The 27992-nt window shown below is 36.2% G+C and overlaps 4 protein-coding genes and 2 pseudogenes across 6 annotated transcripts; all 6 read right to left on the reverse strand.

Moving 5' to 3' along the window:
* Positions 1 to 671: 671 nt before the first annotated feature.
* On the reverse strand, positions 672 to 2093 carry LOC133836787 (probable cytochrome P450 313a4; annotated as a pseudogene).
* Positions 2094 to 6351: 4258 nt separating this feature from the next.
* LOC133836105 (probable cytochrome P450 313a4) lies at positions 6352 to 8268 on the reverse strand. The gene is given in 8 exon segments (XM_062266415.1): positions 6352 to 6610; positions 6670 to 7246; positions 7305 to 7431; positions 7483 to 7555; positions 7627 to 7812; positions 7866 to 8051; positions 8114 to 8216; positions 8218 to 8268. Coding segments are annotated over 8 exon segments (1533 nt in total). The 3' UTR covers positions 6352 to 6380.
* Positions 8269 to 8700: 432 nt separating this feature from the next.
* Positions 8701 to 10845, reverse strand: LOC133836788 (probable cytochrome P450 313a4). Its single transcript, XM_062267373.1, is given in 8 exon segments — positions 8701 to 9129; positions 9189 to 9297; positions 9300 to 9767; positions 9826 to 9952; positions 10004 to 10076; positions 10148 to 10333; positions 10387 to 10584; positions 10647 to 10845. Coding segments are annotated over 8 exon segments (1473 nt in total). The 5' UTR covers positions 10801 to 10845; the 3' UTR covers positions 8701 to 8971.
* Positions 10846 to 11472: 627 nt separating this feature from the next.
* LOC133836101 (probable cytochrome P450 313a4) lies at positions 11473 to 13973 on the reverse strand. 2 transcript variants are annotated; one of them, XM_062266411.1, is made up of 7 exons: positions 13248 to 13973; positions 12988 to 13185; positions 12749 to 12934; positions 12605 to 12677; positions 12426 to 12552; positions 11791 to 12367; positions 11475 to 11731 (listed from the first exon to the last, which is right to left on the reverse strand). In XM_062266411.1, exons 1-7 carry the CDS (start codon positions 13399 to 13401, stop codon positions 11574 to 11576), a joined length of 1473 nt encoding a protein of 490 aa, XP_062122395.1. In that variant the 5' UTR covers positions 13402 to 13973; the 3' UTR covers positions 11475 to 11573. The 2 variants fall into 2 exon arrangements, with proteins under 2 accessions (XP_062122396.1, XP_062122395.1); XM_062266412.1 differs by lacking the exon at positions 13248 to 13973 and having other exon boundaries at positions 11473 to 11731; positions 12749 to 12944; positions 12988 to 13166.
* A 110-nt stretch (positions 13974 to 14083) lies between these two features.
* Positions 14084 to 15889, reverse strand: LOC133837115 (probable cytochrome P450 313a4; annotated as a pseudogene).
* A 3640-nt stretch (positions 15890 to 19529) lies between these two features.
* LOC133836929 (monocarboxylate transporter 10) lies at positions 19530 to 26784 on the reverse strand. Of its 2 annotated transcripts, none has more exons than XM_062267539.1 (6): positions 26403 to 26784; positions 21479 to 21843; positions 20641 to 21424; positions 20490 to 20576; positions 20333 to 20431; positions 19530 to 19615 (listed from the first exon to the last, which is right to left on the reverse strand). In XM_062267539.1, exons 1-6 carry the CDS (start codon positions 26782 to 26784, stop codon positions 19587 to 19589), a joined length of 1746 nt encoding a protein of 581 aa, XP_062123523.1. In that variant the 3' UTR covers positions 19530 to 19586. The 2 variants fall into 2 exon arrangements, with proteins under 2 accessions (XP_062123523.1, XP_062123524.1); XM_062267540.1 differs by having other exon boundaries at positions 19530 to 19885.
* Positions 26785 to 27992: the final 1208 nt, after the last annotated feature.

The raw sequence follows: 27992 nt of genomic DNA on the forward strand, positions 1-27992 counted from the left end.
AATTCGCCACTGGAATATGACTAAAAACAAAAGCAATAACGAAATTTACGTATAATCGAAAATAGACGAAGTATGAGAAGGTCAAAGAACTCTATGATAAATTTGAGATTTCAAAAAGTTGCCCAATTAAAATCCAGTTTTTTATTTAAATTATACATTCAGACAAATTTTGACGCTCCATTATTCGGCAATGATATATAAATCTTTACTAACTGTGATAGCAGTAGTAGCTATTTAAAATTTTTATTTTTATATTTATGTTTCATTTTTTACGTAATTTTTTGCATTAAAAATAAATCATAATATTTGACTTCGTGACACTTTTTTTGTTCTTAAAAAAATTGCAGTATTGATATAAAATTTGTTTAAGTTGAAATAACTTAATAACAAGCAGTATATTTATAATATTTGTTAATTTTGAAATATAGCATACGCGGACTCTTTTTTAATTAAAACTTTTTTTAACTCTGTCCGTCAAGTATATTTATCATACGTTTCAACGACATTAAGTAAATGTAGACAATACTATACTATATATAGTAGTATATATACTATCGTTTTTGCACTTCCAGCAAGGGCACTTTCCTCAATTTCAAAGTTATATCCTCAACAAAGTCAAGATCTTCAAATTTAAAGCTGGTCGAGAATTTGTAATTCCTCAGCAATTTGGCCAATGTTATTTTTGACGATAATAAGGCATATCGCCAACCTGTAAATGTTTAATAATTAAGTAAATTAAATAATTTTATATAATGAATTTAGTTCTACCTATGCAATTGCGTATTCCTTTGTGAAGGGAATAAACGAATACGGATGCTTATCCTGCATATGATGGGGAAGAAAATGTTCTGGATCAAAAGTTTCCGCATTTTCCCCCCAAATATTCTTATCGCGATGCAGGTGAAAGATGTCTATACCGATTTGAACTCCTTTTGGTAAAACAATGCCATTGGAAAGTCGCACATCCTGCATTGCCTGTCGCGCGACAATTGGAACTGGAGTCAAGACTCGCATTGACTCATTGAGTATAAGATCCATATAAGTCATATTCTGGGTATCGCCGTAGGTAACTTCAAAGTCTCCTGTATTGGGAAACAATGTGCGAATCTCTTCAAAGGCCTTCTCTTGATACTCGGGAAACATGGCAAGCAATATCAATGTGTACGCCACCGTATTAGCTGTTGTCTCAAAAGCACCAAATACAATGTTATTTGATTCGTCTTGCACGTCCTGTGTGGTAAAGATTCCACGATTCATCAAATCTGAAGCTATATTTAGAAATATATTCTTTTCCTCCGGCAGTAGCGGAACTTCAGAACCCTTTTTCATTTTCGATTCTATCATCTAGAAATATTAATTAAATTAGTTCAATTTTTCACGCTTGTTTGCTGAGTTTATCAACCTTTCTAATGAAATCATTTATCTGTGACTTGATTTTAGCATATTGTTCCTCTCTGCCCAATAGTTGACGAATCGTTTTACTAAGCAACCAGGGTGAAAAACACATATCTGTCGTGGCTTCCAAAAGACTATTAATGAGTAGTAAAAGATTAAATTTCGTGAGCTTCAAAAGTACATACCCATGATAAGCTTCGAGCAGTTTGTTGCTCCTTATGTATTCACTATACTTCACTTCACTTCCCATTGTGGTTTCTGTGATTGAATAAAATAACAGCGTTAATTATAATCCGATGCTCCTTAAGTAGTTTATTTGAAACACTCACGAGTTGCTATATTCAACGTAAAACTCTGCAGCAATGGTATTAAGTTCTTTTCGCCATCATCCACCAATGGTTCAAAAGTTTTCAACAGCGATGCAGACTCTGCATTGAAAATAGGCCCAAAACTAACCAGCAACTTGTGGCCAAATGCTGGATTCAGTAATTTTCGATGCACACTCCAAAGGGGCTCTAGGTAAGACTAAACATAATTTCACTGAATATTCTGTAGGAATTCATCCTACCTGGCTTGCTAAATAATCCTTGGCCAGAGGAATTATCTATTGCCTTGTAGATGAAGCCCTTATTAACACAATGCGGTGAGTTGAAAATATCCTGTATAATTTTGGGATCTTTGACGATTAAAAATGGCATCGGACCCAGCCAAGTAGAAAAGAATTGTCCATGTTTATCAAAATAGTGTTTAAGCACCCGCAGCACATCTAATTAATTTCATATTAATATCACATTTATTACACTTTGAATTACGTCACTGATCACAAACCTTCCTTATGGCGCAGCTTGGGTGCCAGGCCAAGTAAGGGATAACCCAGTGGCCCAGGTATTTGGAATATTAGCCGATAGAATCTGCGACGTGACCACAAAAAATAAATCCACAAAACACATAATAAAGTACACCACAATTGCCACGTCAACATGATAGACAGGAAGAGTCCTCGAATCCAAAGAGTGTAAAATATCCAGTTAAGACTTAATAGTTTTGTATTCACTTTATTCCACTTCCTAACCGAACTTTAGAAATCGCAACGATAAAATGACTAAAAATTTAGTGCAGTGCCTTTTTATATGCCGATAGAGACGTGTTTTAGACCGGTAAATTCTGAATTCGGCAGTGAAATATCACTTAAATCAATTAAACGATAACAATTTTGGCGACTAATCCAAATCCAGTTTCCTGTTTAAATTTTTATAAATTTTTTTTGAGGACTTTGCTTTTATTTATTGAATCTTCCCTAGATTTTGAGACTAACAATAAGTTTACGAATCTTAACATTAAAATTTAGCTAACAGTGTGTTAAAACTGCATTCTGGTTGCGCGTCCCTCAGGTCGGTCGCTGGGTAGGTAAGTCATTACGACGAAGACGTGATTGGTTGCTCAACCTTGTTAGACCTCTCGCCAGGTGGTTAGGGTGCAACAGTAGCTTGGTAAAGTACATTTCCTTCTGTTCTGCGATCACTTCTTTGACTGGTAGGATGTTTAAGTCGCGTTGTATGTTTTCGTTGCGAACGTACCACGGTGCCCCGGTGATGGTTCTCAAGATCTTCGACTGAGCTCGCTGGACTATGTCAATATTACTATTGCTGGCACTCCCCCATAATTGGGGGCCGTACATCCATATAGGTTTTAGTACCAAGTTATACAGCAGGACTTTATATTCAAGGCTAAGGGGAGACCGAGCGTTGATAAGCCAATGAAGGCTGCTGGCTTTTAGCTTTAGGTGTGTTCTTTTGGCTTCAATGTGCCGGCGCCATGTGAGTCTTCTGTCGAGGTGTACTCCTAGATATGTCACTTCGTTTGCTTGCGGGAGTAGAGTGTTGTTTAACGTTAGCGGCGGGAAGTTTTGTCTATTCAGGGTGAATGTAACGTGCTTGCATTTTTGTTCGTTCACTCTAACATAATTCGCCAATCTGATAGCCATTTTTCAACATCGACCATATGAATAGCTAGCTGCGCAGTTGCTTGCCTCGGGCATTTTGAGCGGCTAAGAATAGCTGTATCGTCAGCAAACGTAGATGTTGTTAATCGTGTGCTTGTCGGGATGTCTGCTGTGTAGAGGACGTATAGTGTTGGCCCTAGCACACTACCTTGAGGAACTCCAGCTCCAACAGTAAAAACATCAGATATAGCAGAGTTGCATCTCACAACAAATTTTCTGTCGCAAAGGTAAGACTCTAAAAGCTTATGGGTGTTGCTGGGGAGCATTGTCTTGATCTTGTACATTAGACCTTCTAGCCAGACTCTGTCAAATGCTTGAGAGACATCTAAAAATATGGCAGTACAGTACTCTCGTTTTTCGAACGCGTTCCGAATTTCTGATGTTATCCGGTTGACCTGCTCAATTGTTCCGTGCTTTCACGAAACCCAAATTGATGTGACGGGATTCCTTCCTGGAGTCTTAGGTACGTGTTTATCCGAATCAAAACGCATTTTTCAAAAAGTTTAGATAAGCATGAAAGTAGGCTTATAGGTCTATACGACGTGGGGACTGTGTGGTCTTTTCCCGGCTTTGCTATCATTATTATAATTGACTTCTTCCATCTCACTGGATAGTAGCCAAGTTTTGCGATGGTGTTGAAAAGCTGGGTGATAATGCAAACGGCGCAATATGGGAGCTCGATGATCATTTTGGGAGTTATGAGGTCGCATCCGGGGATTTTTCGGATTCAGTTGATTTTTGATGATGCTAACGATTTCATTTGGGCGAAATTCGATTGGCTCACGTTGAAGCTGAGGCTCGTTTGATAAAGTCGGCAGAGTAAACGCACTCGTGGCAGGATTTGGTTGGAATACATTTTAAGGTGGTTGGCAAACGTGCTGGCTCTGTCTGCATCGCTACGCGCCCAGCCTCCTGTGGGATTTCTTATAGGCATCACGGTTTCTTTCGGTGAGCTCAGAGTAGGGTGAGCTCTCCATAGTGAGTTTTTCGTACTAGAAGTACACAATTGCTCTATGTAGTGGCGTTGGACGTATGCTTCTTCTTGCTGTAGAGCTTTAGTAAGTTCACGTGAGGCTTAAACGTTGCTTAGAAGATGGCGATCTGTGGAATTGCCACTCTCGACGTAAGCGTCGCTTTTCGAGGACGAGCTGCTCGATTTGTAGATTTGTCTTCTTTCGATTGCTTTGTGTATTTATGGTTTGAGGTGTTGAAGCTTGGGCTGCAGAGACAAGTACAGACTCCAGTGAATTAAAAAGCTGTCTACGTCGGCTTCATTATTGAGATGGGGACTTAGCTCAATGTGTGAGCTTATATACTTTCTGTACTTAATCCAATTAGTTTTCTGTGAGGTCAATTTTAGTGATTCCTGGATGCCGGAGTAGAATAAACAGTATAGGCGAGTAGTCAGATGAAAGATCCGAAAGGCATTCGGCGCTTATCAGATTTTTGGAATGTTTTTGGTAATCGCAAAGTCTATTAAATCGGGCAGTTTCTTTGGGTCTGCGGCCAGTATGTTGGTGTGCCAGGAGAAACATAGTCGAGCTTGTTCTTGGCGTTGATAATGGCATTGTAGAGCTGCTTTCCTTTTGGAGTCACGAGACGAGATCCCCAGTGTATGTGCTTGGCATTGTAGTCTCCTGCTGCTATGAAGTGGTCTCCTAGTGAGTTGAAAAACTGCATAAACTCATCTTCAGCTATAGTGAAGCGAGGGGGCAGTATACGGCGGCTAGTGTAAGTTCGTTGCCGGTATTTAGTTTTATATTTATAGATGTGGCCTGTAGGTAGTTTTAGCAAATTTGTTATGATAGTTGTGCTTAATACGGCTTCTGATTAGAATTCCAGTACCACCATGTGCTTTACCGTCTGGATGATTTGTTCCGTAGAAAGTATATCCTCGAAGATGAAAATTGTATTTGTTTGTAAGGTTGTGTTTCTGAAAGTAGCATTACGTCGATTTGATTGTCGAGTAGGAATTGAGCTAACTCAAGTTTATGCTGTGAAACGCCGTTAGCGTTCCACGTAGAGATCCGTAGAGGAGTCATTATTTGGATTGTTGTGAAACCAGCATTTCAATCAATAGATTTTGGTTTCGCATTAAATCTTGCATAGTTGTGCGCATAAATGACATAAATTCTGTAAGGCTTTGTTGTAAGCTGCATATCATAGCTTCGAAGTTGCTTTTGACTGCTCCGGCGATTGATGTTGCTGAGCCATGTTTTTGAGGCAGGGATAGCCGGTCCTGATTTTAAAGCGCTTGCGTATGTCACACTTTTGTCAGAGTTTATAGGTCCTAGTGAGGATCTGGCTGCAGTCGAGAAGAAGACTTCAGGGTTTGATCTGGAGACTTTCAACGTATTATTTTGGTTGCGGGCGGTAATTCCTTTTTGATGAATGCGGCTTTTCAGATCCTTATAAACTGGGCAACCTCTATAGTTAGCAGTGTGATTGCCACCGCAACACTTTTTCGAGTTGCAGTCATCTTTGCTCGCTGGGCAGTGTGCGGAGTCATGAAGCTCTCCACAAACTACACACTCCGGGCGCAGTTTACAGTATGACCTTGTATGACCATATTCTTGGCAGTTCGCACATTGTACCGGACCATTGCGTTTGTGCGGTTCCTCAACTGTAATTCGGCGATGCAGCAGGAACTGAAGATTTTTATAAATTCAGACAAATTTTGTCGCTACATTATTCGGCGAAAATATATAAATATTTAGTAACTGTGATAGTAGTAGTAGCTATTTAAAAATTTAATTTTTATATTTATTATTCTTTTTTTTTTCATTAAAAATAAATCATAATACGAGTATTTGACTTCGTGAAGCTTTTGTTGTTCTTAAAAAATTGCAGTATTGATACAAAATTTGATTAATTTGAAATAAATTAATATATGAACCAAATATATATCAAGCAGTATATTTATAATATTTCTTACGTTCAAAATATACCATACACCCTTTATGTAAAACCCTTTGTCTGTCCGTCATATTGTCCGTAACAATAAGTAAATGTAGACAATAAATTTTATTGAATAAATCTGTATATATCGCTTTATACTATCGTTTTGCACTTCCAGCAAGGGCACTTTCCTTAATTTTAAAGTTATATCCTCAACAAAGTCAAGATCTTCAAATTTAAAGCTGGTCGAGAATTTGTAATTCCTCAGCAATTTGGCCAATGTTATTTTTGACGATAATAAGGCATATCGCCAACCTGTAAATGTTTAATAATTAAGTAATTTAAATAATTTTATATAATGAATTAAGTTCTACCTATGCAATTGCGTATTCCCTTTGTGAAGGGAATAAACGAATACGGATGCTTATCCTGCATATGATGGGGAAGAAAATGTTCTGGATCAAAAGTTTCCGCATTTTCCCCCCAAATATTCTTATCGCGATGCAGGTGAAAGATGTCTATACCGATTTGAACTCCTTTTGGTAAAACAATGCCATTGGAAAGTCGCACATCCTGCATTGTCTGTCGCGCAACAATTGGAACTGGAGTCAAAACTCGCATTGACTCATTGAGTATAAGATCCATATAAGTCATATTCTGGGTATCGCCGTAGGTAACTTCAAAGTCTCCTGTATTGGGAAACAATGTGCGAATCTCTTCAAAGGCCTTCTCTTGATACTCGGGAAACATGGCAAGCAATATCAATGTGTACGCCACCGTATTAGCTGTTGTCTCAAAAGCACCAAATACAATGGTATGTGATTCGTCTTGCACGTCCTGTGTGGTAAAGATTCCACGATTCATCAAATCTGTAGCTAGATTTAGAAATATATTCTTGTCCTCCGGCAGTAGCGGAGCCTCAGAACCCTTTGTCATTTTCGATTCTATTATCTAGAAATATTAATTAAATTAGTTCAATTTTTCACGCTTGTTTGCTGAGTTTATCAACCTTTTTGATGAAATCACTTATCTGTGAATTGATTTTAGAATATTGTTTCTCTCTGCCCAATAGTTGACGAATCGTTTTACTAAGCAACCAGGGTGTAAACAACATATCTGTCGTGGCTTCCAAAAGACTATTAATGCATAGTAAAAGATTAAATTTCGTGAGCTTCAAAAGTACATACCCCTGATAAGCTTCGAGCAGTTTGTTGCTCCTTATGTATTCACTATACTTCACTTCACTTCCCATTGTGGTTTCTGTGATTGAATAAAATAACAGCGTTAATTATAATCCGATGCTCCTTAAGTAGTTTATTTGAAACACTCACGAGTTGCTATATTCAACGTAAAACTTTGCAGCAATGGTATCAAGTTCTTTTCGCCATCATCCACCAATGGTTCCAAAGTTTTCAACAGCGATGCAGATTCTGCATTGAAAATAGGCCCAAAACTAACCAGCAACTTGTGGCCAAATGCTGGATTCAGTAATTTTCGATGCACACTCCAAAGGGGCTCTAGGTAAGACTAAACATAATTTCACTGAATATTCTGTAGGAATTCATCCTACCTTGCAGTCTAAATAATCCTTGGCCTAATGCCTTGTAGTTGAAGCCCTTATTAACACAATGCGGTGAGTTGAAAATATCCTGAATAATTTTGGGATCTTTGACGATTATAAATGGCATCGGACCCAGCCAAATAGAAAAGAATTGGCCATGTTTATCAAAATAGTGTTTAAACACCCGCAGCACATCTAATTAATTTCATATTAATATCACATTTATTACACTTTGAATTACGTCACTGATCACAAACCTTCCTTATGGCGCAGCTTGTGTGCCAGGCCAAGTAAGGGATAACCCAGTGGCCCAGGTATTTGGAATATTAGCTGATAGAATCTGCGACGTGACCACAAAAAAATAAATCCACAAAACACATAATAAAGTACACCACAATTGCCACGTCAACATGATAGACAGGAAGAGTCCTCGAATCCAAAGAGTGTAAAATATCCAGTTAAGACTTAATAGTTTTGTATTCACTTTATTCCACTTTCTAACCGAACTTTAGAAATCGCAACGATAAAATGACTAAAAATTTAGTGCAGTGCCTTTTTATATGCCGATAGAGACGTGTCTTAGACCGGTAAATTCTGAATTCGGCAGTGAAATATCACTTAAACCATAAACGGTAACAATTTTGGCGACTAATCCAAATCCAGTTTCCTATTTAAATTTTTATAAATTCAGACAAATTTTGTCGCTCCATTATTCGGCAAAAATATATAAATATTTAGTAACTGTGATAGTAGTAGTAGCTATTTAAAAATTAAATTTTTATATTTATTATTCTTTTTTTTTTTTTCATTAAAAATAAATCATAATACGAGTATTTGACTTCGTGAAGCTTTTGTTGTTCTTAAAAAATTGCAGTATTGATACAAAATTTGTTTAATTTGAAATAAATTTATATATGAACCAAATATATATCAAGCAGTATATTTATAATATTCCTTACGTTCAAAATATACCATACACAGACTGTTTCTTAACAAAAACCCTTTATGTAAAACCCTTTGTCTGTCCGTCAAGTACATTTCTCATACGTTTTAATAACAATAAGTAAATGTAGACAATAAATTTTATTGAATAAATCTGTATATATCGCTTTATACTATCGTTTTTGCACTTCCAGCAAGGGCACTTTCCTCAATTTCAAAGTTATATCCTCAACAAAGTCAAGATCTTCAAATTTAAAGCTGGTCGAGAATTTGTAATTCCTCAGCAATTTCGCCAATGTTATTTTTGACGATAATAAGGCATATCGCCAACCTGTAAATGTTTAATAATTAAGTAAATTAAATAATTTTATATAATGAATTTAGTTCTACCTATGCAATTGCGTATTCCCTTTGTGAAGGGAATAAACGAATACGGATGCTTATCCTGCATATGATGGGGAAGAAAATGTTCTGGATCAAAAGTTTCCGCATTTTCCCCCCCCAAATATTCTTATCGCGATGCAGGTGAAAGATGTCTATACCGATTTGAACTCCTTTTGGTAAAACAATGCCATTGGAAAGTCGCACATCCTGCATTGTCTGTCGCGCAACAATTGGAACTGGAGTCAAAACTCGCATTGACTCATTGAGTATAAGATCCATATAAGTCATATTCTGGGTATCGCCGTAGGTAACTTCAAAGTCTCCTGTATTGGGAAACAATGTGCGAATCTCTTCAAAGGCCTTCTCTTGATACTCGGGAAACATGGCAAGCAATATCAATGTGTACGCCACCGTATTAGCTGTTGTCTCAAAAGCACCAAATACAATGGTACTCGATTCGTTTTGGACATCCTGTGTGGTAAAGATTCCACGATTCATCAAATCTGTAGCTAGATTTAGAAATATATTCTTGTCCTCCGGCAGTGGCGGAGCTTGAGAACCCTTTGTCAGTTTCGCTTCTATAATCTATAAATATTAATTAAATAAGTTCAATTTTTCACGCTTGTTTGCTGCCTTTATCAACCTTTCTGATGAAATCACTTATCTGTGACTTGATTTTAGAATATTGTTTCTCTCTGCCCAATAGTTGACGAATCGTTTTACTAAGCAACCAGGGTGAAAAACACATATCTGTCGCGGCTTCCAAAAGACTATTAATGCGTAGTAAAAGATTAAATTTCGTGACCTTCAAAAGTACATACCTATGAAAAGCTTCGAGCAGTTTGTTGCTCCTTATGTATTCACTATACTTCACTTCAGTTCCCATTGTGGTTTCTGTGATTGAATAAAATAACAGCGTTAATTATAATCCGATGCTCCTTGAGTATTTTATTTGAAACACTCACGAGTTGCTATATTCAACGTAAAACTCTGCAGCAATGGTATCAAGTTATTTTCGCCATCATCCACCAATGGTTCCAAAGTTTTCAACAGCGATGCAGACTCTGCATTGAAAATAGGCCCAAAACTAACCAGCAACTTGTGGCCAAATGCTGGATTCAGTAATTTTCGATGCACACTCCAAAGGGGCTCTAGGTAAGACTAAACATAATTTCACTGAATATTCTGTAGGAATTCATCCAACCTGGCTTGCTAAATAATCCTTGGCCATTGGCATCATCTATTGCTAGATAGATGATGCCCTTGTTAACACAATGCGGTGAGTTGAAAATATCCTGTATAATTTTGGGATCTTTGACGATTAAAAATGGCATCGGACCCAGCCAAGAAAAAAAGAATTGTCCATGTTTATCCAAATAGTGTTTAAGCACCTGCAGCACATCTAATTAATTTCATATTAATATCACATTTATTACACATTAAATTACGTCACTGATCACAAACCTTCCTTATGGAACAGCTTGTGTGCCATGCCAACTAAGGGATAACCTAGTGGCCCAGGTATTTGGAATATTAGCCGATAGAATCTGCGACGTGACCACAAAAAATAAATCCACAAAACACATAATAAAGTACACCACAATTGCCACGTCAACATGATAGACAGGAAGAGTCCTCGAATCCAAAGAGTGTAAAATATCCAGTTAAGACTTAATAGTTTTGTATTCACTTTATTCCACTTTCTAACCGAACTTTAGAAATCGCAACGATAAAATGACTAAAAATTTAGTGCAGTGCCTTTTTATATGCCGAACGTAGAGACGTGTTTTAGACCGGTAAATTTTGAATTCGCCAGTGGAATATCACTTAAAACAAAAACAGTAAAAATTTTGACGACTAATCGAAAATAACCGAAGTATGGGAAGGTCAAAAACCTCTATGATAAATTTTAGATTTCCAATAGTTGGTCAATTGAAATCCAGTTTCCTGTTTAAATTATTATAAATTCAGACAAATTTTGTCGCTCCATTATTCAACAAAAATATATAAATATTTACTAGCTGTGATAGTAGTAGTAGCTATTTAAAAATTTAAATTTTATATTTATTATTCTTTTTTTTTCATTAAAAATAAATCATAATACGAGTATTTGACTTCGTGAAGCTTTTGTTGTTCTTAAAAAATTGCAGTATAGATACAAAATTTGTTTAATTTGAAATAAATTTATATATGAACCAAATATATATCAAGCAGTATATTTATAATATTCCTTACGTTCAAAATATACCATACACAGACTGTTTCTGAACAAAAACGCTTTATGTAAAACCCTTTGTCTGTCCGTCAAGTACATTTCTCATACGTTTTAATAACAATAAGTAAATGTAGACAATAAATTTTATTGAATAAATCTGTATATATCGCTTTATACTATCGTTTTTGCACTTCCAGCAAGGGCACTTTCCTTAATTTTAAAGTTATATCCTCAACAAAGTCAAGGTCTTCAAATTTAAAGCTGGTCGAGAATTTGTAATTCCTCAGCAATTTCGCCAATGTTATTTTTGACGATAATAAGGCATATCGCCAACCTGTAAATGTTTAATAATTAAGTAAATTAAATAATTTTATATAATGAATTTAGTTCTACCTATGCAATTGCGTATTCCCTTTGTGAAGGGAATAAACGAATACGGATGCTTATCCTGCATATGATGGGGAAGAAAATGTTCTGGATCAAAAGTTTCCGCATTTTCCCCCCAAATATTCTTATCGCGATGCAGGTGAAAGATGTCTATACCGATTTGAACTCCTTTTGGTAAAACAATGCCATTGGAAAGTCGCACATCCTGCATTGTCTGTCGCGCAACAATTGGAACTGGAGTCAAAACTCGCATTGACTCATTGAGTATAAGATCCATATAAGTCATATTCTGGGTATCGCCGTAGGTAACTTCAAAGTCTCCTGTATTGGGAAACAATGTGCGAATCTCTTCAAAGGCCTTCTCTTGATACTCGGGAAACATGGCAAGCAATATCAATGTGTACGCCACCGTATTAGCTGTTGTCTCAAAAGCACCAAATACAATGGTACTCGATTCGTTTTGGACATCCTGTGTGGTAAAGATTCCACGATTCATCAAATCTGTAGCTAGATTTAGAAATATATTCTTGTCCTCCGGCAGTGGCGGAGCTTGAGAACCCTTTGTCAGTTTCGCTTCTATAATCTAGAAATATTAATTAAATTAGTTCAATTTTTCACGCTTGTTTGCTGAGTTTATCAACCTTTCTAATGAAATCACTTATCTGTGACTTGATTTTAGCATATTGTTCCTCTCTGCCCAATAGTTGACGAATTGTTTTACTAAGCAACCAGGGTGAAAAACACATATCTGTCATGGATTCCAAAAGACTATTAATGCGTAGTAAAAGTTTTCAATTTCGTGAGCTTCAAAAGTACATACCTATGATAAGCTTCGAGCAGTTTGTTGCTCCTTATGTATTCACTATACTTCACTTCACTTCCCATTGTGGTTTCTGTGATTGAATAAAATAACAGCATTAATTATAATCCGATGCTCCTTGAGTATTTTATTTGAAACACTCACGAGTTGCTATATTCAACGTAAAACTCTGCAGCAATGGTATCAAGTTCTTTTCGCCATCATCCACCAATGGTTCCAAAGTTTTCAACAGCGATGCAGACTCTGCATTGAAAATAGGCCCAAAACTAACCAGCAACTTGTGGCCAAATGCTGGATTCAGTAATTTTCGATGCACACTCCAAAGGGGCTCTAGGTAAGACTAAACATAATTTCACTGAATATTCTGTAGGAATTCATCCTACCTGGCTTGCTAAATAATCCTTGGCCAGAGGCATCATCTATTGCCATGTAGATGATGCCCTTATTAAGGCAATGCGGTGAGTTGAAAATATCCTGTATAATTTTGGGATCCTTGACGATTATAAATGGCATCGGACCCAGCCAAGAAAATATGAATGGTCCATGTTTATCCAAATAGTGATTAAACACCCGCAGCACATCTAATTCATTTCGTATTAATATCACATTTCTTACACATTGAATTACGTCACTGATCACAAACCTTCCTTATGGAGCAGCTTGTGTGCCATGCCAACTAAGGGATAACCCACTGGCCCAGGTATTTGAAATATTAACCGATAGAATCTGCGACGTGACCACAAAAAATAAATCCACAAAACACATAATAAAGTACACCACAATTGCCACGTCAACATGATAGACAGGAAGAGTCCTCGAATCCAAAGAGTGTAAAATATCCAGTAGAGAATTAATCGTTTTTTATTCACTATATTCCACTTCCGAACCGAACGTATGAAATCGCGACGATCAAATAATTAGAAATATTTCTTAGCAGCGACTTTTTATATGGCGGACGCACTGACTGCTTTTGGAGCAGCAAATCGTGACTTGGCCAGTTGAAAATAGAAAAAAAATGAGGTGTAGACTCGGAAATTGACAAGGTGCGGGTGTGTACACATCAATGAACTTCAACATATCAAGTATATTTTAATGTGAGGTATCGGTGATAGGCCTGCATACAAACAGCCCTAATTTGTCCAAATGGCTAACAGTAACCAGTCAATAGGCTAATACGTCATAAATAGACTGACCAATTCAAGTCAGGTAGACGCTGTAAATTAACCGAATTGTATAACCCCTAAATTCAGAAAACTTTTTCTCTCCAATTATAAACATGTTTACTTTGAGAAAAACATAATATATTATATTATAGTAATTGCGTTATTTAAGAACATTTAGTAAGTTATAAAGAAATCCAGCAGCTGTGGTCCTCAGCTTCATAAACAATTTTATATTATTAGAAAAATATTGTTCTATAAGTATGTATATATAATAGTATATAAAATAGTTAAATAGCCTTGAAGTGACTGTCTATTTAACTATTTTTATTATGTAACAAAACAATTGTATATATCAACTTTTTAAGATGAATCATTTAGTACACTAGTAATCTCTTCTCTGAACTTTAAGTAAAGGAACTGTCTCTAAACTCAAAGTTACATCTTCGCAACAGTGAATATCTTCAAATTTAAAGCTAGTTGAGAATTTCTAATTTCTTAGCAATTTTGTCATTGCCACTTTGACCGATATTAGACCATATCTCCAACCTGTAAAAGATCAATCATTTAATAAAGTAAATTAAATTTGTAAAATCCAACTGTACCTATACAATTGCGTGTTCCTTTAGTGAAGGGTATGAACGAATAAGGATGCCTATCCTGCATGTTATGTGGGAAGAAATGATCGGGATCAAAAGTTTCTGCATTTTCCTCCCCCCAGAGTTTCTTATCCCGATGCAAGTGAAAGACGTCTATAGCAATCTGAATTCCTTTAGAAAGAACAACTCCATTGGAAAGACGCACTTCGTTCGTTGTCTGTCGTCCCACAATTGGACCTGGGGACAGCACACGCATCGATTCATTGATAATTAGATCCAAATAAACCATATTCTGGGTATCGCTGTAAGAATCTTCAAAGTCTCCCGTATTGGAAAATAATGAGCGAATCTCTTGAAAAGCCTTCTCTTGATACTCGGGAAACTTTGCGAGGAAAATATGTGCGTATTAGCTGTTGTCTCAAAGGCGGCAAATACAATGGTAACGATTCATCTATCACCTCATTTTTGGTAAGCATTCCTCGATTCATCATATCAATGGCTAGATTTATAAATATATTCTTGTCTGCGGCTTCAGAACCCTTTGCCAATTTCGAATCGATTAACTGAAAATACCAATAAAATTATTTTAATCGTTCACTTAAATTTAGTTAACTTTAACAACCTCTTCGAATTCACCAATCTGCAACTTTGCTCTAGAGTATTCTTCCTAATTACCCAGTCATATGCGCACCGTTTTACTAATTAACCATGGCGAAATGGCCATAGCTGTGACATTATCTACAAGACTACTAAGGAGTAGTAAATTCATTCGATTTCGAATTCGATTCGAAAAGTACTTACCTATGAAAAGCTTCGATCAATTTGTTACTACGAATGTACTCACAAGACTTTACATCACTTCCCATTGTGGTTTCTATAGTTGAGTAAAATACATAGGGGTTAGCTTTGCTTTTCTTACAAACAAGTTGGATTTGAAGCACTCACAACTTGTTATGCCTAAAGAGAAACCATGCATCACTGGTATCATATTGTGTCCGCCACAATCCACCAGTTTATCTACCGTCTTGAGCAGATTTGCTGTCTCTGCGTTGAAAATAGGTATAAAGCTGAGTATCATCTTGTGGGCAAAGACTGGATTAAACAACTTGTGATGTACACTCCAAAGTGGCTCTTTCTCCTGGCCAGCGACATCTTCAACTGCCTTATAGACGAAACCCTTGTTAATGCAATGCGGTGAATTGAAAATATCCTGTATCAATTGGGGATCGGTGGTGACAAAATATGGCAGGGTCCCAACTAAAACAAATACGACGGACCATGTTTATCCAAATAGTGTTTCAATGTGAGCAGCACCTCTAAGGGATTCCATATTATAATCACAGTTTTTATCACACTTTCAATGATCACCAACCTTCTTTATGGCGCATTTTGTACCCTGTGCCAACTAAGGGGTAACCCACTGGCCCAGGTATTTGAAATATTAACTTGTAAAATCGACGACGTGTCCACAGAAAATAAAACCACAAAACCTACAATAAAGTACACCATAATTGCCACGTAATCATAATAGACAGAAACAGTCCTTGGTCAAGTGCAGGATACTATTTTATGAATTTCACTTTCAAATAGATCCGTATTGAACATTTAAAGTCGCATCGGTAAAATAATTATAAATATTTGGTGCATTTTTACATTTTTTTTTTGTGTTCGGTATAATTAAATTTACTTTATTTTTGTAATTAGAATACTTCAAGAATACTGAAACATATTTTAAAAAAAATTTTAGACTTCGTTGGTAATTTGTTATTCGCCCATATTTAAAGACTATGGTCTGGACCCTCTAAAAAAAAAAAATTGGCGGGAAAATTTTTGATTTTTTCTGTCAATTTTATATTCAAATATTAAATCAAACAAAAAAGCTTGAATATGAAATTTAATCGTCAAGGTTTGTAATATTAAGTTGTTGTTGGTATGTTTTTAGGTCCCTGATAACAAATGTATTTGTGTTTCTGTGGAGAGTAACTAGTGCATCTACGCGGGTCGAGGCAATATTAAAGCTGAATGTTATTAACCAAACTGTTAACAATCAAATAGTGGTTAACATTTTTGCCCGTTTTTGCCCGATTTACGGCAAAACTCAATGTTCCAGTTGTATATACGTCTTTTTTTTCAACGTTGCTTGATTTTTGGAGCAACAACAACCGCCAACAAACTGCTGTGAAGCAGTTTTGCAAAATATCAATGAAAATGAATTAAGTGATGTTCAGCAAATCTGAATAAAAGATAAGCTTATTCAGTTTTTCGGATTGAATAACACTAATTTACGAAAATGCAACAGAAAAGCCTGCGCAATGGCTTGCATCCTCGTTTATAATTGAGTTTCTTAAGATGATGTTCCAAGGGTAAAGTCTGGTCGTAAACGATTGACGTATACTTAGGCAGGACCAAGGTTAAAGTGAAAATTAGCATTTGAACTAGTCTATGAAACAGAAAAGTCAATGCTATTGTTGCACGACGTTTTGAAAAGTTTTTATATCATTTTAATTGATATATAATGTGAGTTTGAGGTATGCCCATCAAAAGTTAAAGTTGGTTCTTGATGTACTTATACGTTAATACTTATAAGTGGTATCCAATGTCTCAAATTTTGCATAAAGTACTAGTACATTGGCACCAAATTATGGAAACCTAGGGGCTCTCCATGAAAATGTGTCAGAAGAGCGCAAAAAATTGTACAAACTCGATATGTTTTCTCATGCAAGGAAAAACAGCCGCCTGAATACTTTATCAGATGTGTTTAATAGAGCATTGGATTCCTCTGACCCACTGCTTTCAACTATAAATCTATAGCTCTTTTGGAATCTCCTGATATTGAGCCTCCAATAACATGGGCATTTTTGATTTAATTTTGCATGGATCCAAATCAAATTTAAAATGTGAATTTGCTAAAAAAAATATTAATTTAATAAATTTAGTTTAATTTTATTAAATATATTACATTAAAATATTTTAAAACAAGTTTTTAGAAAAAAAAATCGAAAAGTATAACCTCATGGTAAGGTGGGCGGGAAGAAAGGCGTGGTTCAATTGAAAAAAGAAAAATTCCGAAATTCGATCTTTATTTTTTAGGTATATATACAAAGTTTCATGTTTCTATCTTTAAAAATGGTACAAATGCCGCAATTCGGGACTTTTTGCCCATAGTGCACAATGGGCGATTTGTTCTCGCTAACGGCATTTAATTAATAACTTCTATAATAAAATAAATGTCTTCAGAAGGGTTTTTTCACTGATCAGAGAAAAGTCATATATTTTTTTAAGTTAAAAAAAATTTTTGTTTACATATTTTTTATTTTTATTTTTTAATTAAAAAATAAAATTTGTTAAAAATAAAATTTTGGTTTACTTTTATTTTTTTAAACTTCAATTAACAAATTTCATATATCAACTTCATCTAAAAAATGATGGGATGATGGAAAAAAATGGGATAACTTCTGAGTGCAATACTAAAAAAAAAGATCAAGTTTTATACCCGCTACCCATAGGGTAGAAGGGTATTATAACTTTGTGCCGGCAGGAAATGTATGTAACAGGTAGAAGGAGGCATCTCCAATCCTATAAAGTATATATATTCTTGATCAGCGTTAACAGCCGAGACGATATAGCCATGTCCGTCTGTCCGTCTGTGTGTCTGTCCGTATGAAACACTGGATCTCAGAGACTATAAGAGATAGAGCTATAATTTTTTTCGACAGCATTTGTTATATTTGCACGCAAATCAAGTTTGTTTCAAAATTTTGCCACGCCCACTTCCGCCCCCGCAAATCAAAAAAATCGAATAACAAGCGTAATTTGAATAGATAATAATTACTATAGTAGTTATGATTCCTGAAAATTTGGTTGCGATCAGATAAAAATTGTCAAAGTTATTAAAGAAATACTTTTGTTGCTTTGGCCGACAGTCCGGTATATTGTGCTGTCTATGGTATATTTTGAATGCGGTACTATATCGATTTACCAAACATACCATTTGGTATATTTTTAGTAGTTTTCAGTATATTCGGTATATTTTGAGAAAAATACCGCAAAATATATTTCTTTTATTCAAAATGGGTAGCGGGTATCTCACAGTCGAGTACACTCGACTGTAGCTTTCTCACTTGTTTGGTACTAACACTGTCTCTAAAAAGTACCATAGTTTGAAGGCTAGCAGGTAATAGCAGTTCATATTACACATTTTGGACCCCACTGACTTTCGTCTAATAAAAGAGTTAGACTGAATCCACTTGAATCCAGTAAGTTCGACTCCACGAAAGACAGGTGTACGCTAATACGGACTCGTTGTTAATACACTGAATTACCACTACGTTTTATGAGCTACACATTTATAGACCGGTCACAAACATTAATTTTTTTTTTGTAATACATACCTTTAAGATAATAAAATGCCAAACTTTTAACAAATTCAATAAAAATTGTAAATTTCCGAGAAACTCGAAATCAATGCGCGAAAAAAGAAAGAATTTTCTAGAGCTCTTTGCAAAATCATATGGTGTGTTTGACCGATCACAGGTGATGATCAGTTGATCGTAGAAAAATGCTTTGATAAATCTAATCAAAGCATCTGTTGTCGACTTGTGAAAAATATCAACGCTTTTTTAAATTCAAAAATTTGAATTAAATGCCGCTAGCGAGACCAAATCGCCCACTGATTGTGGGTTAGTAATAGGTGGCAAGTTGCCACTGGCAACCATATGAAGATCACTAGAATGTGGGCGGGTTACGATTAATACGCTCCAAAGTAACAAAAGTTTAAGACGGCACAAGTAGTTTGTCCACTTTAAATCAGGTAACCACAGTAAATTAACCAAATTGAAAAAGATTTAAATGCTGAAAATTATGAAGTTGACCTTGAATTTATCTAATTATAATAATAATTGCTTTATTATGCAGTTTAAAATGGTTGCCTTAAAGTCTATAGTATACATTTATGAAAAATAAGTATTACGAACTGTACTCTCAAGTACATCAAGTCTCTCCTCCATCAAAGGGATGATATTCAAAGTTTTGTACATACAGTGTAGTCAAAATGAACACCTTTTTTTATGCGCTAGGATATATCAGATATATGTATATAGAGCGATATGAATATTGATTTGATTACAAAACGAAAACAACAAAATGTCTGATCCTTTAATGGCAAAGTTTTTCTTTTTTAGTTTGTGTGTGGAATTTTGAGTTAGTAGACGACAGCGACTTTATCTAGGATCCTGGCCTGTCGGTGAGAGTCTCTGAAAGATTTATTTTATAATAGAACAGTTATTTAATATTTGTTTATTACATGCTTTAGCTAAAGTTCCATGCAGATCTTGAAAAATACATTTTTATATACAGAATTTAACACAGTGATGCGGCATTATTTTTCATTCAGTTTATTTACAAAAGCGTCTCAAAGCATATGTTGCTTTCATTTAAATTCCTTATAAATAATTCATTAAAAAAGTATAAAATGTTTGTTTATACGAGTGTGAATGTTTGAAGCGGATGATGAATTATTTATGCTGTAAATAAAATGATTGCATAATAATTATTAGTTAGCTATGCATTTCGCATAATTGGAATGCTATAAATGGAAAGTTCCCCTAATGAATTATTTTAAATTAGTGCGTTTGTGTGTTAGTGGGCAGTGCGATTATTATGGTAAAGCAGCCAAAAACAAATATTACTTAAAATAAAACAGAACACCATATTGGTGAAGCTAAAAAAAAACTAAAAAACTGAATATTTATAATGGCGTTTCTTAGCATCATTATCAAGCGATAGATTTAGATTTCGAGATCGCGAATTGTGTTCAAGCAAAGCTGTGTGAGATGAGATACTACGAGTGTTCTTGTTAGTCAGATACGAGCTACTGGGGTGAACGCAAGCTTCTGAAGAGGAGCAGCAGGCAGTAGTAATACTATCAAAGCGTTGACCGTACGGTAAACTTAATGTGTCTGAGTACGAACCAGTTGTTGAATCGGCATATCCATTGGGCCTCAATCCATTGCCAATACTTCCATTGCCATTGGTGCTTGAGCCCATCAAAGGTGCGCTGGACTTCACAGCTAAAAATCATAAAGTGTTAAGTTAATCCACATGGAAGTATTTAAGTTAAAGACGCACCAGTTGCTGAGCCATTTGTGTTGGCATGTCCATTGGACAGCGAACCATTGACACCATTCTCAATGAGTGGCTCGCTGGACTTGACAGCTGCAATATTCATGGGAAATCGTTAGTAAATTAATATATTAATCATCGTATAGAACACGCTTACCATTCAACCGATAAGTGCCATTGGGTGAGTCTTCAATATCGCCACTTTGACCCGACGCAATGCCATTCGAATTCGAGCTACTCGAATCATCGCGAACACAGCGCATCAGGAAGAGCAGCGATGAACCAATCAGCGGCGGAATGCCGGCCAATATCAAGGGCAGCGTATACGATCCGGTTCGCTCGAAGATCATTCCGGCAACCGGTGGACCAATGGTGAGGGGCAACGAACACAGACCGAGCAGGAATCCAATGGCTTGTGTTGCACCTGATGGACCGCAAATCTCATAGGCAATGGGGCCCAGCAGCGAAATGAAGCAGCCATCGAAGAGGCCCATGATCAAGGCGAATGTGACGAGCACCGTATACGAGCTGGTCAGCGGCAGCAGCAATGTAACCAACCCTATGCAGACCAGCGACAGCTGTTGCAGATACATGCGATTCACGCCCGGCAGGTCGGCAATCACACCAAATATCAAACGTCCAATGCCGGATGTAACGCCAATGCACATCACGGGCAAATTGAGATCTTTGCCGGGAAACGAGGTCTCCACGAATTTCATCATGTGCACATAGGGCACAAAGTAACCGAAGAGTGCCAATGGCACACACAATGCCCAGATGACATAACGCTTCCGCTTCCAGATATCGACATTTACAATTGAACGTAAAAACACATTGAAGCGAGAGCGACCATTCTTCTTCTTCGGCGAATCCTGAGGAAAATGCAGTGGCTTGTAGACAAACGAACACACGATAATAAATGCCGCCATCAGACTCATGATCTGTAAGGAGAAAGGTAATCAGTTGTGTACCATGTGCAATGTAGCATAACTCACTCTCAATGTTGTCTCGAGGCCATAGTTCTGCAGCAGCAAGTCCAGTCCAGGTGGCAAGATGACTGTAAACACACTTGAGCCGGCTGTAACAAAGCCGCTCACTTTGCCCAGATACCGTTTGAAGTAATGTCCCAATATGGCCAACGTGGGCGTGTAGGCCAAGGCACCGCCCAGGCCAAACATGATGCCATAAGTGAAGTACAAGGCGTTAATATTATCCGCACAGAATGATGACAGCAACAGGCCACCTGCTGCAATCATGCCACCCAAGAATGTGGTCAAGCGTAGACCAATCTTATCCGTCAGACAGCCGGCAACGGGCGACAGGAAGAAGGTGGTGCCAATGGCCAAGGAGCCAACAAGAGCTGCAAATAAAAGAAAGGTAATCTGCATTAAGATTTGCTTTTGTCTTTGCGCTATTGCAGCTGCCACATGTGGCAAGACGGTAAATTGCATTTAACAAATCGAATCTCACGCAATTGCGGTTAATTGTGTAATGAACTATTTTTTCCACAAGTCAAGAAAGCCAATGCGAAGCTGGAGCGGCAGCCCCAAAGCTTCCAGCTGAAACGCTTGATTGCCGCCAAAGAGGCTTTAATAACTAATTCGATTGAGCAATTCGCACGCATTGCACGATCGTGTGATTCATTGGCTTACGTATTGGATTTATGCGGGAGTGAAATAGTTTTCAATTTCCTATAATTGTTTGCCAGAGAAAGCTAGGGAATATTTTAATATATAAAATTACTTGCAATTTTTTCAAAAAGCATTTCTTTTAGTGGAGTATGATTTACAGAATATACTCTTAAGCTAGTCTGAAAGTTTCAACTCTATCTCAACATATGACATACAAAATGTATTCCAGAAAATGTAAATGCATATATTCTGGGGGTCTTTATTTAAAATATTAGAATTTCTTTTAAAAGTATTTCAAGCATTGGATCAAAGTTATTATAATTTATTTCATAGCTATCCTGAAAATTTCAGCTCAATCGAAACATAAGTACGAACGTTATTCAAGATAATATAAACTTAAACACGATTTAAGTGGACTTAAAATAGGGACTGCAACAGTTCAACAAGATTTCCTAATCAAGCACTTGTTATAGCTTAAAGTCCAGCTTAGTTCTCTATTTGAGCTTTCCGCATCAATTTGCTTGTCAATAAAGCGTTAAATAAACACTTTCGTTTATCGCATTTGCTGGTTTTAGAATCAGAAATGTGAAATGTCTACAATACCGAAACTGACAGATTTGGGTTAATTCTTTGTGCGATGTCATGTCATGACGCCGGTGAACGCTTGACCCATTTTTGATAAGCCGGTCAGAAATGACAGTAAGCCGTGATAATGTTTTAATAAATACTTGCATATTAATAAATTCTTTGATGTGACAAAGTTCGGTATCGCAAGATGCTGCGAATGATGCAGCTGTCACATTATGAAAATTAGCTCAAAAGATCAGGGAACTGTTCACTGACTTCACAGATTAGTACGTGTATGCAAATACCCTGTATCAGCTGCACACATATGGGGCATGACAAACACACAGGCTGAACGTTCATAACATATAATATGCAATTGTTGCACTCATCTTGAACAGACATTTAGTTTATCTTTTATTAGATTGTTTGGTTGAGCTCATTAGTGCCTAAAATTAGACTTGACCCACTTTGGTGTTCGCAATTCTTGATTCCCCCTTTTTGTAATCAATACTCAGAAATATACCTTGTATTTCTCTCTTTCTCGCTCTCATTTTGGTTGCACATGGCACAATTCATGCAATTTCGGCAACCATGGCAACCGCGAGGAAGCAATGGGGAGAGGCACGATTCAATGTCAATGCCACACTCGGAGGCGCCAACAAAACGAGAGAGACAGTCAATGGCATTGTGCAGCCGAAAGAGAGCAATGAACGAAATTGAGAGAGACAGGGAGAAAGAGAAAGAGAGCGAGCTGATGCTAAGAATTGCATATTAGATAATACCTGCACAAATAATGTTTGCTGAAACTTTGCCAAAGGTCTATAAAAAAAAACCCTGTGTATAAATGATTGACTATGAAATGCCCTGTAGTGCTGTAAGAGAATATGTATAATATGTGAATATTTAAGTAAATGAAAAAAAAAAATAGGGAATATTTCAAACGGTATTTTTAGATTGATTAATACAATATACAAAAGCTTTATTAATAGATAAACTAATTTTGAATATAATACTGCAATACTACAATTTTGTTTATTTACTTTTATTATGTGCCAGCTCTTTTCTTCAGCTTGTTACAAACTCTCACAGAAACTTATACCACCCTTTATTGGTAAGTTTACAGCGTATCACAAGCAAACGTAAGGCGAAAGCCATATTGCATCAGAAACTATTACATCAAAAATTTGCGTGACAATTCTGAAGAGTGACAAATGTTTATTACTAATAAATATTATTTTTATTTCTTATATGGAAAATACCACAAAGGCAAACTAAGACAAAAATTTAATTTCAATTTATTCATTCATTCATATTATTTGCATTTATTGAAATTCATTCAAAACTTTCATTTTTATTTTCACTTTACTGCCTTTATCAACATTTCTTTCAGCGTCATAGCGAAATATTTACTATTTTAAACAATTGATTAAAATAAATCAGCCTTGACTTTAAGGCATTTAAATACATTTTATATATTTATGAATTTCTATATTTTTTATGAATTAAATAGTATTTTTTTGATTCGTTTTCTTTTATTTTGGTTCATCACCACGTTATCAGCAACAATGTGGATTAGCAACTAATACTTTATATGTGCATATATTACGAGAGCTAAGCCAAGTCATTGATGCCATTAAATAGACATTTTCTTGAGTTGATGTGCGTGTGTTTGAGTGTGAAAAGTTCTTAATAAGGCACACGCCTCGATGCTGGCTTGGCTTGGACTCGGATTACGTCAAAAGCTTTAATCATATGGCGGAACTAATACCAGTCAAGCAGCCGCGCTCTAGCTGAGCTGGCTGGGAGGATCGCTGTCAAGCGACGGGTGCACTTGAAGGGCTTCCAAACTGCCGGCAAATGGCAAAAACCCAACGCCTGCCTAAGTAACTGGGTCAGTGGCATGTGGCATGCGCAATTGTGCCAATATTGCTTCTGTTTTTGCTTTTTTGCCGTCTTTTGGCCGCGGCTTTTATCTTTTTCGCCTCTTTTGGCCAATGCAACTGGTCTTCTTTTAACGGCCGCGTTCCCAATGAACGCAACGTACCCACGACGTATGCGCAATATCTTAGAAAAAAGTCAAGACAAATTGAAAGCAAGCCGTGCAACGAACCGTTCGACAAACGGACCTTGACAAACACTAGTCGTCGCTCTTAAATCAATTGAACTTTGTTTGCCCATCAGTGACAACGACGTCATGAGTCAGTTGATGGATTCATGAGCAGATAGATTCTGAGATTCATAGATTCCACACAGAGATCAGACTGCCTCACACTCGGCATGAGTATGATTGTGAATTTATGTTTAGCACGCAAAATTATTCGCAGCAAACGACCTTTTGCTTAGCGCTTTCGCTCAATTTGAAATTTCTCAATTCTCAAACTGAATTCTCAACTCTCCATCGACTCCAAGAGACTTGACATCGTCATTGCCGTCGCCGTGTTGAATAACGTTTTGTGATCCAATAAACTTTCAGCAATTTAATTCACTTGACGTCGACATCTTGTGTCTCCCATACCACACTATAGTGTATAACGTATACGTTATATAGTACACACACAAACACACACACACACATACACACATGCAACAAGTTTTATTGAACTCAGGAACATCAAACCGGGATCGTGTGCCCGAACCGCAGTTATTATTTCTTGGGTTGCAAATACCATTTGAAGTTTTGGCCAATAACTCAACCTAACGAATCAATCTACAACTCAAAGTCGAAATCAGCGAATGCAACACGCAATTTAATTGTGGTATGAAATTGTAGAAATGGGCGCCAAAGACTTTGATTAAATATCGAATATGAAATGCAATTCAAAAGCATTTATTATATCAATCAAATTTGATGTCTGATGCTAAAGATCCTTACATAATATAGAATAAGTTAAATTGGCTTTAAATAAGAAGTCAGACAGGAAATATATATTTTTTGAATGAACATACAAAACAACTTTTTAAACTGATTAAAAATGTTGCAGCAATTCGAAAATAAAATAATAGAATATTTATTTATTATTTACAAAATTGTCTTTCATTGAATATATTTTTCTTGAAAATGTAATCTCTGCTGTTGACAGCCCTTAGCAGACATTAAATATTGCAAATATGTAATTAATGAGCTATGGCGCATTAAAATCAGTTGAGTTGGCATATTAAATCAACGTCAAAATCGTATCATACTTTATGTCATAAAGATGAAACATGATCACAATTAAATTGACGCATAAGTAGAATATTTATTGAAATTGTAGCAGGCTTAACTACGTTTTAAATAAATTATATTAATGACGCATTAAACATGCGCATGATATATGACTAAAAGAAATGAGATTGAAAATGAAAAAAGAAGAAGTATTCATTTTTATTTTTAAATCATTCCTAGTATGTACTATAATTCCAAGTACGAATCAACGAGTTTAATAAACTGAAATCCGGCTACACGAGTTCACAGCTCTTATCAATATGATTGAATTATGCTATGTGTTGTTGTACAACAATTAATAGACATTTGATATGTGGAAAACAACTGTTCTGATTCACATAGTAAACGTAATCTGATTGTGTGACTTCTGCATAATTACAATCAATCGAAAATTTGTCATGAATTATTCAATCAATTTTGCCATCGTCAAGGGATTAGGAACGTGTTTATTCCTCTGACATAAGTGTAATGAAAAAATACAATATTTGAATGGATTAAATCAGAGTGTTTCCTTACCCGCCTTGCTGTTGGCCTCCGTGTCACCCTGGGCGGTTAGGCGTTCGGTGAGCAGTTTGTGCAACACACCGTATGTGTTGATTAGACCAAAGATGACGCCGTTGCACAGGAATGCACTGATCATAACCAGCCAGGCACGTGCTCCGCCATCGGGCGGCTCCTTGCCGTGTATATCTCGACAGCATGGTGCCTCGATGTGTGTTTCTTGTTGTGTTCCATTTGCCGTCCCATTGCCATTCATTGACTTCCCATTGGCGGCCGCGGTGTGCAATTGGCCATTGTTGGCCAACGAGGCGTGTCCATTGGCACGTTCCATGCTGCTCAATATGCGACCATTTGGCTGGCCGCTTGATTCTCCGTCTAGCGGTTCGTGCTCGGTCATTACTATTGGGACGCCGACTCGTGCGGTTTTCTGAAATTTAAAGCAGATTACTAAACAAGTCGCTCTCACTCTCTCCCGCTCCAGCTCTCTCTTTCTCTTTCGCCCTATCAGATGCGATAGTAGGCACATGGCTAAGCAACGGCATTTCAACTGCAACTGATCCGAAATAAATCTGGATTTTTTTTGTTTTATTATAATTGCAATTACAAATTATCTCTCGTTCTAATTGAGTTCATTTAGTGGGTGGCAAAAAGTGCACTTGAACTTGCAACCAAGAATTCCCGTTAATATTTTACACAAGCGATCTTCCTACACTTAAATGATCAATAATTAAACTCGTTTGACAACCGCATTCAGCTGTCGATTAAGCCACATTTTGTGGGTGGTCGTGTAATTGATCGCAATGAATTGCAACTTGATGAGTTTCCGTCTTTATTGACAGCTAACATAACTAACATACTATATTATATAGTCCGATTCAATTGTGACACTTTTTTGCATTTAAATTTAGCAACTTTACGACTTTTAATTTTAGACAATTGTCATGTGTTGACACTTAAATTTATCACCTTTGAATAGTCATATAATTTCAAAGAGATTGGGAATCTCTAATCTGTGTGCAAATTTAAACATGTTTGGTGATACAAAGAGCTCCTTAGGGGTTCTAGGTTCGCAAACTATAAAGATTAAGTGACATATGTTTAAACTGCAGTCAAATTGAACATCTGGTGTCGAAATGCATTGATTATGTACATAAATATGGTGGGAGTCTCAGCAACGCAGATAAAAATTTGCGGAATTGCAGAAAATTTTAAATTTTTTATAGCTAGGAGAATTTTATTCTGTGTTTAATTTTATCTTTATAAATATCTTAAAATTGTAAATATAGAATTTAAAAATTGTTTATTAATTTCTGTATTTGAATTGTCTTACTGAAATTTTATTTCCATTCAACAATTGAAAATCTATTGAAGAATTGGTTATAAACATATCTATAGAAATTCAACGTATTTAATATTTATTTTTATGCCAATCTCATGAACTGAACTTCAGTTAAACAAATGCAAATCTATTAAAAGAAAATTTCAATTTACATTGGTCAGAAGTCTAGATAAAAACATTCTAAATTCTGTATTTTTCTATTCAATAATTTCGACTTTATGAAGATATCAAGAATTTAATTTCAATTTAAGCTAAAGGCCTTCGCT

Source organism: Drosophila sulfurigaster, chromosome 2R (assembly GCF_023558435.1).
Source record: "Drosophila sulfurigaster albostrigata strain 15112-1811.04 chromosome 2R, ASM2355843v2, whole genome shotgun sequence".
NCBI lineage: Eukaryota > Metazoa > Arthropoda > Insecta > Diptera > Drosophilidae > Drosophila > Drosophila sulfurigaster.